The sequence below is a fragment of the Lepidochelys kempii genome, chromosome 17 (genome assembly GCF_965140265.1).
Source record: "Lepidochelys kempii isolate rLepKem1 chromosome 17, rLepKem1.hap2, whole genome shotgun sequence".
Lineage (NCBI taxonomy): Eukaryota > Metazoa > Chordata > Testudines > Cheloniidae > Lepidochelys > Lepidochelys kempii.
Window position 1 is genome coordinate 1,501,703 of NC_133272.1, and position 16,433 is coordinate 1,518,135.

Consider the following 16,433-nt stretch of genomic DNA (forward strand, 5'->3'; position numbering starts at 1 on the left):
AGCCCTTGTGTGCTGCAGTCCCGGAAGCTTTTCCTCCCCACCATCTGGGGTAACTGCATTTCTCTGCACTCCTGACTGCCAGTAGTAGGTCTGTCCTTGAAGGGGGCACTGATGGGTCTCATTTCTCACCTAGGTCCCATTCATTGCCTTCTACCGAAAGGAGTATGTAGAGCCGGAGCTGCACATCAATGACCTCTGGAGGGTCTGGCAGTGGGATGAAAAGGTGAGGGGCAAGGGATTTGCTCTAGAATGCTGCTTGCCTGAGACTTCAGCAGAAGCATTGCATTCCCCACCCATTGTTAGTTCATCAGCAGCTAGGCCATGTCTCTGACCCCCAAGTCTTCTAGGTTTATCCAGTCCCACGTTGGTACACTGCAGCCTGTTTTCCTGACACTGGAGACCAGGCCGTCCCTTTTCTTGGGGTTCTGCTACCATTTGGCAATGGGGAATACCGACCTGGGAAAGGAGGGATTGCCCTGTTCTCTCTCCTAAACTTGTCTGTGGTCTGGTGACTCTTCCAGCAGCAGCGAGCCAGGACCTCCTGGTGCACTCTGTCCAAAGCCTGCTCTGCTTTGGACGCAGGTCTCCGAGATGAGACTTGCCGTGCTTACCAGATGTGAGCCCAGCTATTGGAGATGTTGTCTTGCTGGCAGATGTTTTTCTAGTAGCAGTAGTGGCCAGGAGCCTGCCTTGGCCAGCGAGATGGGAGGGGAGGAAGTAGCAGTGAGGCAGGGCCACAAACCGCAGGTTCCAACCAGAGAAGGGTTAGCACACACTTATTTCTGCTACCGTGTTACAGTGGACCCAGCTAAAAATCCGCAAGCAGAACCTGACCCGTCTGTTTGAGAAGATGCAGGCCTATCAGTACGAGCAAATCTCTGCTGATCCGGACAAACCTTTGGCTGATGGGATAAGGGCGCTTGATACCACTGACATGGAGAGGTATGGTCCCATAACCTTTTGTGTTCTTATACAGCATCTTTCATCCCCAAGTGGCTTACAGACTGATATGCGTGCTGTCCAAAACAGGATCGCTTCCCCCCCACCCTGAAATGCAGCTATCTCTGGGGTGAACACGACCCACTGAAACTACAAGTGAGTTCAGGGCAGCTTTTATGTGCGGTTTGGGAGGCATCAAGCACTGCAAACTATAGGGATGATGTTGCTGGAGTCTCCCAAACAGCAGAAGTAAGCACTTTCTAATTCCTGAAAAGGCCAGCAAGAACTCTGGTGCAAGGGTGTCCCTTGCTTTACTTTATAGCCATCGCATCCCAGCACCAAGCACCTTTTCAGTATGAAATGGTCACATAGCAGCACAATGCCTGTCTTTTGCAGTCTCTCTGTCTGAGCTGCCCTGTGAAGCCAGAGAGATGGGAAACAGACTGAAGCTTCCTTGCCTGTAAGCATTCAGAGGGCAATAACCGGAGTTCTTCCTCTGCCAGACTAATCCACCACAGAGCTGGTTCCTTGTGCACGGGTCCCAGCTCAGGGCCTCACGGGAATGACATGCTGCCTTTGCACACTGTAGGCTGAAGGACGTGCAGTCCATGGATGAGCTGAAGGATGTGTATAACCATTTCTTGCTGTACTACGGGCGAGACATCCCGAAGATGCAGAATGCTGCCAAAGCCAGCCGAAAGAAGCATAAACGAATGCGGGAGGATGGTGAAGAGGCCGAAGGTTTGTCCCAAATGAGTTCGGCTTTTTGCTCTTGTGACCATGGGGCAGCTGGAGCTGCTGCTTTAAAATGATTGTGTGACATTTAGAGGCAGCATGCTGGCTCCTCCTTCAGCCAAGCACATGCCTGCACAGGCGTGTGTGCACATAATTCATCGAGCCCTACCCCTTTGCTCCCTTCCATCTGAAATGAGCTCTTGATCTGTCACAAGTCTTTGTGGGGATCCCTGCCCTTGCAACTGTCCAGGAGACTGAGCTCTGCAACTCATTAACCTAGACTGGAGCAAGTTGCAGCTACCCTCATCTTCAGTCTGCATGTGCAGCCTGTGGCAGCTATTGGTTTCAGGATCGTGGCAGATCAAACGAGAGCATTGAATACTGGGAGTTGTATTCCAGCTGGCCCCACCTCCAGTATTTAAAGATGCGGGTAGCTTTGGGTCAGCCACATTGTCGAATTCTGTAAACCAGCCATTGTTCAGCTGCCCCTCCATCAGTCCAATCCATTCGTAGCCAATATGATCCCAGGTGACATCCTACGTCTTCTCAGGTGCCAGAAACTCCACATGCCCCTCAACTAGCTGCCAAGACCGCCAGCTTCTCCTGACACTGTAGGAATGTAGGAACTGCCTTTTATAAGGCAATTATGGGTTTTCACTACAAAGTTCTGCAGCACACTGAAAATTAAAATGGTAGAAGCAGAGAACAATTGAACTTACTGTCAGGTTCCATAGCTTACTGGTACAGTATTGACTGTTCAGTGCACCTGTCCATTGGTCAGCGATCTGAAGCTGCAGCAGATTCTCCAGTTTGGAGTGTCCCAGAATCCAGGGACCCTGGGACAGGGGCAGTTCCAGCTTGCAGCGGAGTACACAGGACTCTTGCTGAGTCAGCCAGCACTGCAGGTGTCTAACAAGTGTGTCCCTATAAACACCATGCTGAATACACTGTTCCTCTGCAGGGGAAGGAGAGGATGCAGAAGATGAGGAGCAGAAGGGGCCCGAGCTGAAGCAGGCATCCCGCAGGGATATGTACACCATCTGTCAAACCGCCGGACTGGGTAAGGGCTCCTGCCTGGTGAGTCGTGATGAGCTGGCTACAGGCATGGAGTGTTCAGCATTAGTGCATCATCAGGTCTGGGAGTCGTAGCCTCTATTTAAAATTCACTTGGTAGTTCTGGTTAAACTCTAGCATCCCTAGGAGTGAGCGTGGCTCCTGCGGTGCTACATTTTTCGGCTCAGTAGGGTCAAGGTTACCCTTCAGGTTTCTCTTGGCCTGGGCGACTCTTCGGAGCACATGAAGAACGAATACAATGACCACACAGTTACAAGTTAAAAAAATGTTTTATGTATTGTAAGTGACATGCACATACTCATCCACACAAGCTGAGAGAGCCCAAGCAATAGCCAAGGCCGTATTTGTACTCACATGCCAAATGTACTGTGCAGCCTAGTGGATCTCTCAACTGGTGAGCATCGATAGAGGGGTGATTCCTGCACGGGTCTCCCTTCAGGGGCTTCCCACTTTAGCCCAACCAGGGAACCTCTTTTATCTTGTTCTGACCACGCCTTCTGCTTGTGTAGGAGGTTCCAACCCCCCTTTTCCTTATTTGTACTTCCATACCCCAAAACTTTGGGGGTGCCCTGCTTTTCACAGCCTGTTCTTAGTTCCCCTTTATCTTTTAGCATCTTAACACTTACATCAACCTGTTTCCAGGGTAATCTACAGTCAGAACAGAATTTTCCATTATGTTCCAATCAGGTGTCTTGTGGTCTGGATGGGTACATAGGGACATATTTTCCATAACATCCCCTATTGGCACATCCTTCACAGTAATCTTGTGGGCTTATTGGCATAGGGTCAGTCTTAGGTCAGTCACTCATGTCAAGTCTCCTTTCGCCTGAGGCCTATGGTGGCTAAGCTGAAATCTTACAGGCCTTAGCCTGTAGGCCTTGCTTTACAGCCATGCTTTACTTATATACCTAATACATACTCATCACTCCTAAATACCTGTCAGTCTTATACACCTATAAGCCTATCCTACTTCTGTCTGTCATCACACAGTGATTCCATAGGACATAGCATGAGTTCCCCACGACAACACCACAGTTCAATGATAAAATGAACTCATTGGCTGCAGAGTGGAGGCAGGTGTTCAACACACTATGGCATACTGTAGCAGCTGCCCTCACTCAGAGGAGCCAGGGCCCTGTCTACTGGATGTGGGTGGGTGGTTTTGATCAGCATTTGCAAAGATGCACTTCCTTGTGTACTTGTGCATTCTCTGCTCTAGACGGCCTGGCTAAGAAGTTTGGTCTGACGCCTGAGCAGTTTGGAGAGAATCTTCGGGACAGTTACCAGCGTCATGAGACAGAGCAGTTCCCAGCAGAGCCGCTGGAGCTGGCCAAGGATTACGTGTGTAGGTCAGTGTGCAGGTGCCGCCATGGATGGGCCTTCTGGGATGTGTGGGGAGAGATGCCATCAGGCACTCTCACATCCTGTGTCTTGGCTTTGTTGCTCTTTTCAGTCAATTCCCGACCCCTGAGGCTGTGCTGGAAGGAGCCCGCTACATGGTGGCCTTGCAGATAGCCCGAGAGCCACTTGTCAGGCAGGTCTTGAGACAGACTTTCCAAGAGAGAGCCAAACTCAACATTGCACCGACCAAGAAGGGTAAAAAGGTAAGGGAGTGGAGCACTGCTCCCATGGGCGTCGGCTGGGGTTGGGTCACCCGGCGTGGGTACCTAGAGGCAAGGAGTTACGGTCACTCTTGCATGGTTCAATAATGGGCGTGCTCCTTCTGCCTCGAAAGGGAAGTGCTGAGTCCAGCCCTGGTTCCATTCTTGGGGCAGTGCTTAGGGTTTAGCATCTGCTGTGTGCTGAAGCCTGGCTTGGGGAAGGCTGGATGAAGGCCACCATGGCAGCTCTGAGACCTCTCTGGGGGTGTGTAGTTAGGGTCCGCTCCTGCTCCTACCTGGTCATTGATGGGGCATGAACACTTTGGGGGTGTGAGAGGCCAGTGTGGGGTTTACCCCAGGAGTTCGTCAGCATGCTGCAACTCAGCTTTAACTCCCACCATTTCATGGCCTTGAGCTCTTGCTGCCAAGACACTGACACCATCATTTATTCTCTGGGAGGGCTAGGGGCGGTCTGTGAAGTCCTGTTCAGACTCTGGGGAAGGGCAGTGCAAGTTGGCAGGCATTGAAATCGGGATCTCAGAAACCCGCTTTTGACCTTAAGGCCCGGTCTATGCTTGAATGTTAGGTCAACGTTAGGTCAAGTCCCTCCGAGGTTTGACAGATCCCCACCCGAATGACGTCATTATGTCAGCTTACCCCAAGTGTAGACACGGTTAGGTGGATGGAAGAATGGTTCCATCAACCTACCTACCATCGCCTGCGGCGGGGGCTGTGTTCCTGCATAGCTGGGGAACCCCCTCCCATCGGTGTAGGCTGCACCTATGCTATTGGGTTATGCCACCACCACGAGTATAGTCCACTTAGTGTCGACATGGCCAGGCTGGCTCCTAGTGTGTGTGTGGGGGGGGGGGTTGGGCTTGTGCCATGCCCTCATTACCCAAGGCCCTAGGGCGCTGACTCAGCGGTGTCTCGTCTCCTCTCTCCGGGGCGCAGGATGTTGATGAAGCCCACTATGCGTATTCCTGCAAGTACCTGAAGAACAAGCCTGTGAAGGAGCTGCGAGATGACCAGTTTCTGAAAATCTGCCTGGCTGAGGAGGAGGGGCTGCTGAGCATCGACATCAGTATTGACATGAAAGGCGTTGAGGGGTGAGGCCAGCTCTGGCCAAGCATTCTCCCCCCTGCGTCCCCTTAGCCTCGGAGTCCCTTTGACGGCCCCCCACTGCCACTCTTGTCCTGCCAGCTTCCTTGGCCCCAGCTCACATCCCCTTGGTGCTCCATCGTGCAGTGGAACCCTGTCCCCTCTCCATGGCAGCCAGGTTTGCTGGCACAGGAGCAGCTGAGATAATGCTGTGGAATGAGGCAGGGCCGTACATATGGATCCTGGTATCGGGACAACAAACGGAGCGAGGTGAAAGACGAGGCTTATCTCAACAGACACCCCTTAAGTGCAGCCTGTGGAGCCATCCTCCACTCCCTCAGAGAGCTGGCCCATGAGTATGGGAACTCCCCAGTGCAGCACTCCAGGTGTTCCAGCCACCAGTCTGCTCCTACCTCTGGGCCCTGCTGGTCTCTGCAGGCTGCCCCTCATTATGCAGACTTGGTGGGGGCTTTGGGTTTCCAGGCAAGTTGCTAGCACAGCCCTTGGATGAGTAAAACCAGGGCCCCTTTGTCTGGCAAGCTGGCTAAGGGAACATTGGGAGAGCTAGCTCCTCCCTCAGGCTGACCGACAGGGAGCTCCCCGGCCCTGAGGAGCCACCACGTCACTGCAGCACAGGCTTCTGCCAGCCATAGTTGAACTAGGAGTATGGGCAGGAGGCGGCCATAAGTGAAGAGACCCCAGCATGACCAGAGCAGCTCAGCCAGGGGGTGACAGCCTAACATCCACCCTTTCCTGGAGCCTAGCCCTCAACAGCAGGGAAGAATAGGCTCTGCTGCAGCTGAAGCTGGGCATGGCCTATGGGGACCTGCAGCACTTCCACATCTGCTTTGGGGATCCAGACGTCTCCTGTGTGGAAGGCTGTTGGGTACCCCATTTCCAGAGGCCCAGGCAGCTCAGCAGGAGCTGGCGTGACATCCCCTCCGTCTCTCCCCCTCACAGGTATGGTAGTGACCAGACGTATTTTGAGGAAATCAAGCAGTTTTATTACCGGGACGAGTTCAGCCACCAGGTGCAGGAGTGGAATCGTCAGCGCACAATGGCCATCGAACGTTCCCTCAACCAGTTCCTCTACGTGCAGATGGCTAAAGAGCTGAAGAACAAGCTGCTGGTTGAGGCCAAAGAATACGTCATTAAGGTGAGAGGTGCTTGGGGCCCATGCTGACTCGTCACCTGCATTCTGGACCGGGCTGGAGTCACACTCAGAGGTTACAAGTGTAGGAGGCAGTCCGGGGGAGAGTCCTTTGACGGGGGTACATGAGGATAGTGAAAAGGCAGGAGGAGGTTGGGGATGGACCCACGGGAACATCCGTGAGTCAGTCTCATTCCATTCCCTGGGTAGAAAGGAAAGAAAAACATTAGATACAACTCTAACTGGCCCATTCCGGGGTCACCTGTACTAGGATATTCTACCCATCAGACCTTGCAAATCAGGGCGCTAGTCCTTCAGTACCTAGAGCACAATGGACAGTAGGTCCCTGGAGGATGCCCGGTTCTGTGCTGAAGAAACAGGAATCTCTTGGTGCTTAGGGATCCTGACTGCCACAGCAGTGAGCAAGGTAATTCCTTGGCTCGAGAGTCAGATTCCCCGGGAACAAGATCTTTTGCTTAGCGTGCTGGGAGCTGCTGGCCTGTGAGGTTGTACAGATCCTAGCTGGGAGCTCTGGCCCCAGAGGAACACCGAGTAACTGGCTGTCCTGGCTGGAAGAAGAAGCATCTCTAGCATCTGTGCCTCACCCTAGCATCATGCTCAGTGCAGGGTGCCGTCTGCACCTTGCCCAATGGAGGCCCGTATGCCTGATGGGATGTGAAGGGAGAGGAGATTGGCTTTCTCCCTCACACCCCTCCCTCTTCCTGTCCTTCAGGCTTGCAGCCGGAAGCTGTACAACTGGCTAAAGGTGTCTCCCTACCGTCCAGACCAGCAGGTGGAGGAAGACGACGATTTCATGGATGAAAATCAGGGGAAGGGAATTCGGGTGCTGGGCATTGCATTCTCCTCTGCCAGGTATGAGGGACAGGGTGGCTCCTGAGTTTACCTGCCATACTAGCCTGTTCCCATCGCTTCAGGGGGACCCTGTTTGTTTTGCAGAGACCACCCCGTGTTCTGTGCCCTGGTTAATGGCGAAGGCGAGGTTACAGACTTCCTCCGGCTGCCACACTTCACCAAAAGACGGAACGCCTGGCGGGAGGAGGAGCGGGACAAGAAGGTGAGCTGGGGCAGGGGCTGTATTCACAAGCTTATTACTGAAGTGGGACAGTGCACGTGGAGTGCAGTCAGCAGGAAGCAATCCCTAGCATGTCGGTCAGAGCTGAGTCTGAGACGTATCTGGCTGCATCCTGCCAATGGATCAGAATTGGGAGCAAAGCTATGTGCTTGTGAATGGAAGAGTTCTGGAATAAGCCCTAGGATCAGTGAGTGGAGAGGAGGGGGCATGTTCTGGCTGGGTGAGAGGGTCGTTTTTGGAAAGCGATCTCTGCTGCAGATCAGATCAGTGTGGGCTGTAAGGCAAGCAGTTCATGGGGGCAGGGAGAGTCCCAAGTTTGCAGGTGGGATTGCTGAGGAACCCTGCTCGCTGCACTGGGAGCCTTTGGAAAAGGCCTGTCTGACTTCTGGAAAGGCCAGAAACAGGCCTTGCTGTCCATTAGTTACAGATGGTCTGAATTGGTCCTTCTGCCCCTTTTGGAACTGGTGTCACTGCTCCTGTGTACGTTGTGGTATTCGAGCTGCCATTTCAGGGCCTCTGCCCCGCCAGCTAGCAATAGGCAGCATGACTCAGTGGAAATCGGGAAGGGCTCCCGGCTTCTATTTCTGGCTCAGTCTCCCTGTAACTCTGTGAGCAGGTCACCTCTAACCTCTCCCCAGTTGAGCCAGCTTGTCCCTTCCCAGGGCTGTATGGGAAGGGCCGTGAGCCAGTGCTTTGCCCCGCTCTGGGTTTTGTCTGGCGGACCTTGGTGGCAGGTCAGTGCCATAGGTAGGTTTGAGGATTTGCCCTGTGAAATGGGAGCTCCGCAGCCTGGGGCAGGTGCTCAGCATGTGGGAAGCTCTAGTAACTGGCCTGTTTCCATGGAGCCTCTTGCTTTCTTTTCTGTGCTCCAGGCCCAGGATATCGAAACTCTGAAAAAATTCCTTCTGAACAAGAAGCCTCATGTGGTGACAATTGCAGGAGAGAACAGGTATGAGTGATCTCTGGCGTCCGCTTCCCGCCCCGCCGTCCCTCCCCAGCCATTCGTTTTTCTTCCTCCTCCCCATCCCTTGCCACCTGTCCATGTTGCGCCCGCCGCGGGGCGGGACTCTGCTGCTGCTCCTACAGCAGATCCTACCGAGTGAGGGGTTGGCTCTCCACTCTGCAGTGCTGATGGTACGCCTAGCCCCACGGAGGCGGTATCTGTCACTTGCTTCTATCCCCCTCCCCAAGTGAAAATGCTTGTCCCAGAACCCAGCTGTCTCCAGCGTTGCACAGCTGAGCCAGCCTGGGAGAGCCCTGCTGCCCTAGAGCAGGGTCGGCCACACCTCTCTCGCGTGGGCCCTGTGGTAGTGGGTGGCTTCAGTCCCATTGCTAGTGGTCAGCTGGCCCCTGCAGCAGAGTGAAGAGACCTTCTCCTTCAGACCAGGCAGAAGCGGGGAGCTCGCACTGCCCAAGTGTCCATGTTTGGTGGTTGTATAGCAAAGGCTTCCAGGGCTCCCAGTCCAGCGCCTTTCATCAGTAAGAAAGGACTAAGCCCCAAACTGGGCTCAAGATGCCCCAAGAGACCTGCTGTGCATCACTCAATTCACTGGCTGGCTTCCGATTTGGTGCTTTTGACTGACGGAGCCTCTTGCTGTTAGCACCTACAGCCGATGCTCAGTTCAGAGGGGCTGGGAGCTGGGGGTGTGACATGCCCACCACAGGAGCTGCCTTGGAGATCAGTGTGATTTGAGTGTCCAGCTTTCTTGTCTTCCTCCCCATCCCCCTTGGCCATGTCTCCCCAGGGATGCCCAGATGTTGATGGAGGACGTCAAGCGGATTGTGCATGAACTGGATCAGGGGCAGCAGCTGTCTTCCATTGGGGTGGAGCTAGTGGACAATGAGCTGGCCATTCTCTACATGAACAGCAGGAAGTCAGAGGTAAAGCACCAGTGCATCTGTCCTCCTGTGCTCCTCCCAAGTGGCCTGCCTTTCCCTGGCCACTGGGAGGATAACCCATCTCACTGAAATCCCACCACCTCAGGCAGGCTGGAGGTCTCTGCTGCTGCATGATGATCAAGCCTTGGCTGAGGTGCGTCAGGGTTTGGGGTTGGAGGAGCTTGTGAAGGGATCCTGCTGGGGCTGATTGAAGACACATGCACCAGGAGACTCAGTGGTGGGTACCGGGAAGGTCTGGACAGAGCTTTGCCCACTTTAGCAGAAGGGAGTTGCTGCAACCTAGCTAATATGGGGAGGAACTGAACAAAATGGAGCTAGAACTATCCTCTCCTCCTTTCTCCTGGAGTCTTCGCTCTAATTGTAGAAAAGCCCTGGGAGCCTTTGGACCCATCCCCCAACCTGCCCTGAGCGCTGAAAGGTGCTTTTTTGAGTTGGTGTCACTTGTCATTAATGCTAGCAGCCATGGGAGCCTTGCTCTGCTTCTCTGATCCTCTGCAGAATGAGTTCCGGGATTACCCCCCTGTGCTGCGCCAAGCTGTCTCCCTGGCTCGCCGCATTCAGGACCCCCTGATCGAGTTTGCTCAGGTCTGCAGCTCTGATGAGGATATCCTGTGTCTGAAGCTTCACCCTCTGCAGGTAACTGTTCCTTACAGGGTTCTCAGTCAGAAAGAACAAGCCTGGGAATCTTCAACAGCAGGAACAGGCCCTAAGCTGAGACAACATGGTGTCCACCTGTTCTAGGATGCGTCCAACTAGCGCGACTCCTCCCTGCTCCCTTTCTCTAGAGAGCAGTGCTCATCTGCCTTGCGGCCTTAGACTAGTCTTGGTCTCCAAGACAAATCTCCACTTGTGTTGAGCCTAAGGGAGGGGTTACACCTGTGAGGGCCAGAGTCAGCCCAGATTTGCTTTTGAACAGCATTGTGTAGACCTGCCCCATGAGTGACCCCCTTCTCCCTTGGCAGGAACATGTGGTGAAGGAGGAGCTGCTGAATGCCCTCTACTGCGAGTTCATAAACCGTGTGAATGAGGTGGGAGTGGACGTAAATCGGGCAATTGCTCACCCTTACAGCCAGGCCCTGCTACAGTATGTTTGTGGCCTGGGGCCACGCAAAGGGACTCACCTGCTCAAGGTAAGAATGGAGCTGTCTCAGCCACCCCACAGCTGACGTTACCTTAAAGCTACTCTGTGGCAGTCCGCATCAGCTGCAGCGCTGGGAGGCACAGTGTCCGGGCCTGTGCTCGTGGTGTGTCTGACAGCACTGTCCCCATGGGGCCCAGAGAGTGGTTATCTTACTGCTAGTGAACTTGGAGCTGCATATGGGCCACTCTCCCAGGTGTTGCTAGAAATTCTCAGCAGATCCATCAATCCCAGAAAATTCCTGAGATGACGGTAGTGTCCGACAGGTATGAGTGTGCTGTGCTATCAGGACACTCGGCTGCTTTCGGAAGCACAAAGTGAAAGGCCAAGTACTTCTCCTCGTCCTGAGAGGGGTGGCAGTCCTGCCTGCTGTGTGGTGCTGATTTTAGATCTTCCCTTCGTGTGGCTTTGAAATGCTTCCTGTATAGCAAAGCAAGGACTAATGCGACAGGAGCAGGGTGGCTGTACCAGATACTCTCTTTGGACCCCTCACTATTCAGTCTGAGGCCTCTTTTTCCTTGCCTGTCTTCCATCGGGGCTGGGATATCTGTACCCTCCATGTGCTGAGTTGCAAAGCTAATGCTAAAATCTCCTCCCTTAGATCCTGAAACAAAACAACACAAGGCTGGAGAACCGGACTCAGCTAGTCACCATGTGTCACATGGGACCCAAGGTCTTCATTAATTGTGCTGGTTTCATCAAAATTGACACAGCATCGCTGGGTGACAGGTTGGTATTAGGTGGTGCTGCATGGGTTTAGTACTTGAATGACTGGCTGAAAGGGATTCCATTCTGCCGGGACCGTATTCCTAGGCACTTCTGTGCAGCAGCCTTTCATGTCCAGCCAAGTGAGTTTATTGCTGGTTATTAATCTGACTCTCTCTAGGCCAACTCAACCTAAACTTTCGTGTGAGCAGTACAGCACGAATTCTCTGCCGTGATTGGGAGGGTCCTTTGTGGTGAAGAGAAACCAAAGCGAGAATCAGTTCTTCCCTAGTTAGTGTCTTTGTACCTTTCACCACACTTGCCCACAGACCCTTTCGTTTAGTGCTGGTCTCGCGCCTTGATTTATTTTTAATGCTTTTTTTTAACAGTCCCAAACCTGGGGCAGTAGCACAGCACAAGACTGTAACTGGCTCTTAAACTGGAAGGACGATTGTGGGAGTTCGTGTGGAGAAATGTACAGAGCTTAAAAATAATGTTGTTAACCAAAGCTAGTGTTAAATAGAAAGCGTGAGGGCAATTTGAACCTGATTCTAATCTCTGGATGGCCTCTGGGCCGGGAACATGCTGTGCTCACTGGGCTGCTTCTTTCTTTATCTCCCCTGGGCTTGGAAGAGTCTGGGAACAAACAGGACAGCCAGGTGAACTCTTCAGCCTTGCTCCCCTCCCTGGGAGTTCTGGCCTTGACAGGACACAGACCCCAGGAATGTGAATGCGGGGTCTCTTGGGCTGAGACAAAGTTTTGGTACCTCTGAAACAGTTCGGTGCAGAGGGTTGCATTGTCAACTAGCCACACCTGACTAGTATGAGATAGCAAATTATAGCCACAGCTTCCTGCTACAGGGCACAAGCTCTGACGTGCAATACTCGCTTTCAATCAGACTGGCCAAAGTGCACAGTAGCAACCAGGCTATGCCCAGATGATGTGGGTGGCCGCAGGCTGCACTCTGCCCTTCTCTATTTCACGTTCATTTAAGAGAATTCTTGTTCATTTAAAGCAGCTAAATTTTGCGGTGAACTGTGAAAGTGAACAGCAGCAACTCAGCAGCAGCATGTTCTCTTTAGTCATTTTGCATCCTCTGGCTTGTGAAGGCATCGCTGGCCTCCTGCAGAGTTTCCAGTTTGATGCATGTGTTTGAATTCGTTTAGCACGGATTCCTACATCGAGGTCCTAGATGGGTCCAGGGTCCACCCTGAAACCTACGAATGGGCAAGAAAAATGGCAGTGGATGCCCTAGAGTATGATGAATCAGCAGAGGATGCCAATCCAGCTGGCGCTCTAGAGGAGATCCTGGAAAACCCAGAGCGTCTGAAAGACCTGGATCTTGATGCCTTTGCTGAAGAGCTGGAGAGACAGGTCTGTGCAGGGGAAGGGAGAGGGGGTGGAGCTGCCTTTCAGCCCTGAACTCTTGGGGTTTGATGGCACAGGGCTGTTCTAGCATGACCTCTATCCTACATGGGACGCAAACATTAAACCATGCCATTGCACAAACAGGGTTACGGTGACAAACACATCACGCTGTACGACATCCGAGCTGAGCTGAGCTGCAGATACAAGGATCTGAGAACCCCGTACCGTTCTCCTAACACGGAGGAGGTCTTCAATATGCTGACCAAAGAAACACCAGAGACCTTCTACATAGGTACGTCCCCATCTACTTGGAGGGCTCTCTCAGGTACGGAAATGCTGTCGCAAGCTGCACCAGGAGTGGAGGTCTGTGAGAGTGGCAGCTATGTGAATGCTGATTGGGTCGGTGCAAGGTCTACGGCTACTTGGTGTGCTGCAGAACCACACTGTCCGTGTTGCACTTGACAGCCTTTTATGGAAGGCCCCCCCGTAGGTACGGGAGTACTAAGTACTCCAAGTAGCCTCCAAGAGGCCTGCGTGGCATCCCATTCAGGGCACCATCCAACCCTTGCATGTGCCCGATATATTCCTGTTTCCTCTCCCCAGGTAAAATGATCACCTGCAACGTGACTGGGATAGCCCATAGGAGGCCCCAAGGCGAAAGCTACGATCAGGCCATACGGAATGATGAGACAGGCCTCTGGCAATGTCCCTTCTGTCAGCAGGATAACTTCCCGGAGCTCAGTGAGGTAAAGTGATCGGGCTGCTCCCGCAGGTGCCGTCTCCCGGCAGGCTGCTCAGATGTGATGCTGCCCCCGGAGCATCCTGTAGGGCATGCAGTACTGGAGGGGCCTTCTGAGAGAGGAGACCGCTTCAGGGCAGGGATTGTGCCTCTCGTGTTCAGACAGCGCCTAGCACAGTGGGCCCCCAATCCCTACTGGAGCCTTTGGCTGTAAACCTAATAGGAATACTTACTTCTGCTTCTGGAATTGCCTCTTTCTAGGTCTGCTAGCACCACTTAGTTGCTGTGTGAGGGTTGCCCAGTATATTTGACTAGGTGTGACATGGGATGGGATCTTCAGCTATAGCCAGTCGGTCAGCTTTTCCCTACAGATGTTCAGAATGGGTTTGTTCAGAGTCTGGACTTTTCTGTTTTATGCAGAGAAGCCGCCTATGGGGTGGAGAAAATAAGCTGATTTCACCCCCATTGTCTCAATTTAAGAACCAGCACAGACTCCCTGCTCTTAGATGGGGTGGCATTTTTGGGTCCTGCCTTAAGAGTGGCATATTCCAGCCTTGATAGCCAGGACGCTGGGTAATCAGCAGTTCCCATGGGACTAAAGTGGAACCCACCCCTTGCTGCGGAGTTGTGCTTCCGAATTCAAAGGGACCTCAACGCTTGCAGCGGCGTGTAGGGTGCAGACATGGCAGGCCCAGCTGGTACAGGCATGAACAGCAGCATAGACCGTGAGGCATGCAGAAGAGCATCCTCCGTGCCTGAATCCCAAGGGTACGGAACCTACGCGCCCTTTCCACACACCCAAGCAGGGCCTCCCTCATCTACACTGCAGCTTTTAGCAGCACAGCGTCCTGCTGCCTCCCCACTGCTGGAGCATTTCACTGTCGTGCAGCTACAGGCTGCAGTCCCAGGTGCGGACACAGCCTCCCTTTGACTGCGGCGTGTGTCTACGTGTGTTGTGCCTTACTTTGCACGCTGCGGTAAGTGTAGACAGAGCCTAAGCGTTCTAGCCTGCCTTGTTGCAAAGCAAACCCGCCTGCTATGAGCCGAGCGTTGCTGGCATAGGAATGCTGCATGGATCGGTTTCAGTCAGTCAAACCTCTGTCTTTTAATTTCTCCGAAGCTGCTGCAGGTTCTCCAGTTTGCTGCTATGGCCAGTGTGTTACAGAACTTACCCCCAACTTGCCCTGGCACACCCAGGCCCCTGCTTGACTGTGTCTCTTGTGTCTAACTGTATTGTACTTGTGCTGCCTTCAGAAATTGGTTTCCATGCTGAGTGTCTTATTCCTTTACTTCCTTAAGGTTTGGAATCACTTTGACAGTGGCTCCTGCCCTGGCCAGGCTATTGGGGTGAAGACACGGCTGGACAATGGGGTCACTGGCTTTATACCAACCAAGTTTCTCAGCGACAAGGTGGTTAAGCGGCCAGAAGAAAGGGTGAAGGTAGGAGAACAGAGTGCATCTCCTCTTCCAGCTCCTGATGGGTGTCTCTAAAGAGCTGGTACCAGAGGCTCAGAATCCTGCTCATCTCTCTGCCCCCCTGATATCCCTGCAACTGCTCTTTCTCTTGTGGGCTCTAAATCAATAGTGAATCTAGGTTCTTGTTTGCTTCCTTCTCCCAGACTGCAAGTCTCCCTTAGCTGCTGGTGGGAACTGTGTGAATCAGTTAGCATATTACACTGTGCAGGATTTATTACAGTCTGTATGAAGTCCAGACCCTGGGAGGCTGGAAGGCATTCTAATGAGGAGCTGACCTTTGTTTCCAGCTTTCAAAATAGCTCAAGGAGCGGCTGCTAGATTCCAGGAGGGTCATTTTCCCCTCACTCAGGGTAGTTTCTCCTAGCTGAATCCCTCTCTCAGGGTTATTTTTCCTAGTTGAATCAGTTTCTGTGGCTTGTCTGAGTTACTTGGTCTCCGTCAGAACGGGGACCTGGGCCCTATTAGTAGAATTACATGGGTATAGAATGCAGATGTCCACGTAATTAAAAGAGAAGGGTTCATCTCTGTGCTCTCCTTTGGGATCCTTGCTGAGGGAATTAGCGTTTAGATGAAGGACTATCCTGCTGAGATCTGAGGTCTCCTAGCAATCCCTTTTAAGAGGACACTGTCAACTTAAACACATTTAAATGGACTACATACCAGATTCTCCTAGAGCCCCTTTAAACACCATGACCTGGATCTTTAAAATGTTAAGGGTTTTTCTGCTCCCCTGTTCATTTAGAAGGGTCTTTTGGACAGGCTTGAAAACGTGCTCTGCCCACCACCCCATCCTGTTGTGTGTGCACACCTGACTGCTGCTTGCTCTCTGTTCACTTCCCCTTTCAGCTCCGAGGCACTAGGGGACACCAGCAACAGAACAAGGAAGCTGACTATGCAAAGGGCTGTGAAATGCCAAAGAGAAAACACTGGAGAAGAGTCAGATTCTCCTCTAATCCCTTCCAGGTCTAGTCTTCTGTAGGGTCATTGTAACAGTGGTAGATAAACAGCTTTCAGAGGGATATCTAATCATTATTTTCAGGTTGATGTGTCCCTTTAAATACTCGAGGTAAGCCTACCACACCTGGTGCGGCTGTGATAGGTCACTCTCCGAGTGACGGGTGCAGCATGTGAGTTGCACCTGCTGACTAATCCAGTCTGCCTCTCTGCAGGTAGGAATGACTGTTCACTGTAGGATCATGAAGATAGACATTGAGAAGTTCAGTGCAGACCTGACCTGCAGGACGTCAGACCTGATGGATAAGAACAATGAATGGAAGCTGCCCAAAGACACTTACTATGACTTTGATGCTGAGGCAGCAGATCACAAGCAGGAAGAAGACTACAAGAGGAAACAGCAGCGCACAAGTGAGTATCCCTTCTCTAGGGCCCTGAGAACCTGGGGCATGGATATTCG

At 52.7% G+C, this 16,433-nt stretch overlaps 1 protein-coding gene across 2 annotated transcripts in view; it reads left to right on the plus strand.

The window, feature by feature from the left end:
• Window positions 1-16,433, plus strand: part of SUPT6H (SPT6 homolog, histone chaperone and transcription elongation factor) — a 32,038-nt gene that overhangs the window by 7,106 nt on the left and 8,499 nt on the right. For both annotated transcript variants that reach the window (XM_073315813.1, XM_073315812.1), the window contains exons 9-28: window positions 134-223; window positions 800-942; window positions 1,529-1,680; window positions 2,636-2,734; window positions 3,968-4,097; window positions 4,202-4,352; window positions 5,304-5,458; window positions 6,411-6,606; window positions 7,334-7,473; window positions 7,558-7,675; window positions 8,566-8,642; window positions 9,439-9,574; window positions 10,091-10,228; window positions 10,555-10,722; window positions 11,332-11,459; window positions 12,603-12,810; window positions 12,949-13,096; window positions 13,408-13,550; window positions 14,843-14,983; window positions 16,189-16,384. In XM_073315813.1, coding sequence (XP_073171914.1) covers window positions 134-223; window positions 800-942; window positions 1,529-1,680; window positions 2,636-2,734; window positions 3,968-4,097; window positions 4,202-4,352; window positions 5,304-5,458; window positions 6,411-6,606; window positions 7,334-7,473; window positions 7,558-7,675; window positions 8,566-8,642; window positions 9,439-9,574; window positions 10,091-10,228; window positions 10,555-10,722; window positions 11,332-11,459; window positions 12,603-12,810; window positions 12,949-13,096; window positions 13,408-13,550; window positions 14,843-14,983; window positions 16,189-16,384 — 2,857 coding nt within the window. The remainder of the gene's footprint in view (window positions 1-133; window positions 224-799; window positions 943-1,528; window positions 1,681-2,635; window positions 2,735-3,967; window positions 4,098-4,201; window positions 4,353-5,303; window positions 5,459-6,410; window positions 6,607-7,333; window positions 7,474-7,557; window positions 7,676-8,565; window positions 8,643-9,438; window positions 9,575-10,090; window positions 10,229-10,554; window positions 10,723-11,331; window positions 11,460-12,602; window positions 12,811-12,948; window positions 13,097-13,407; window positions 13,551-14,842; window positions 14,984-16,188; window positions 16,385-16,433) is intronic.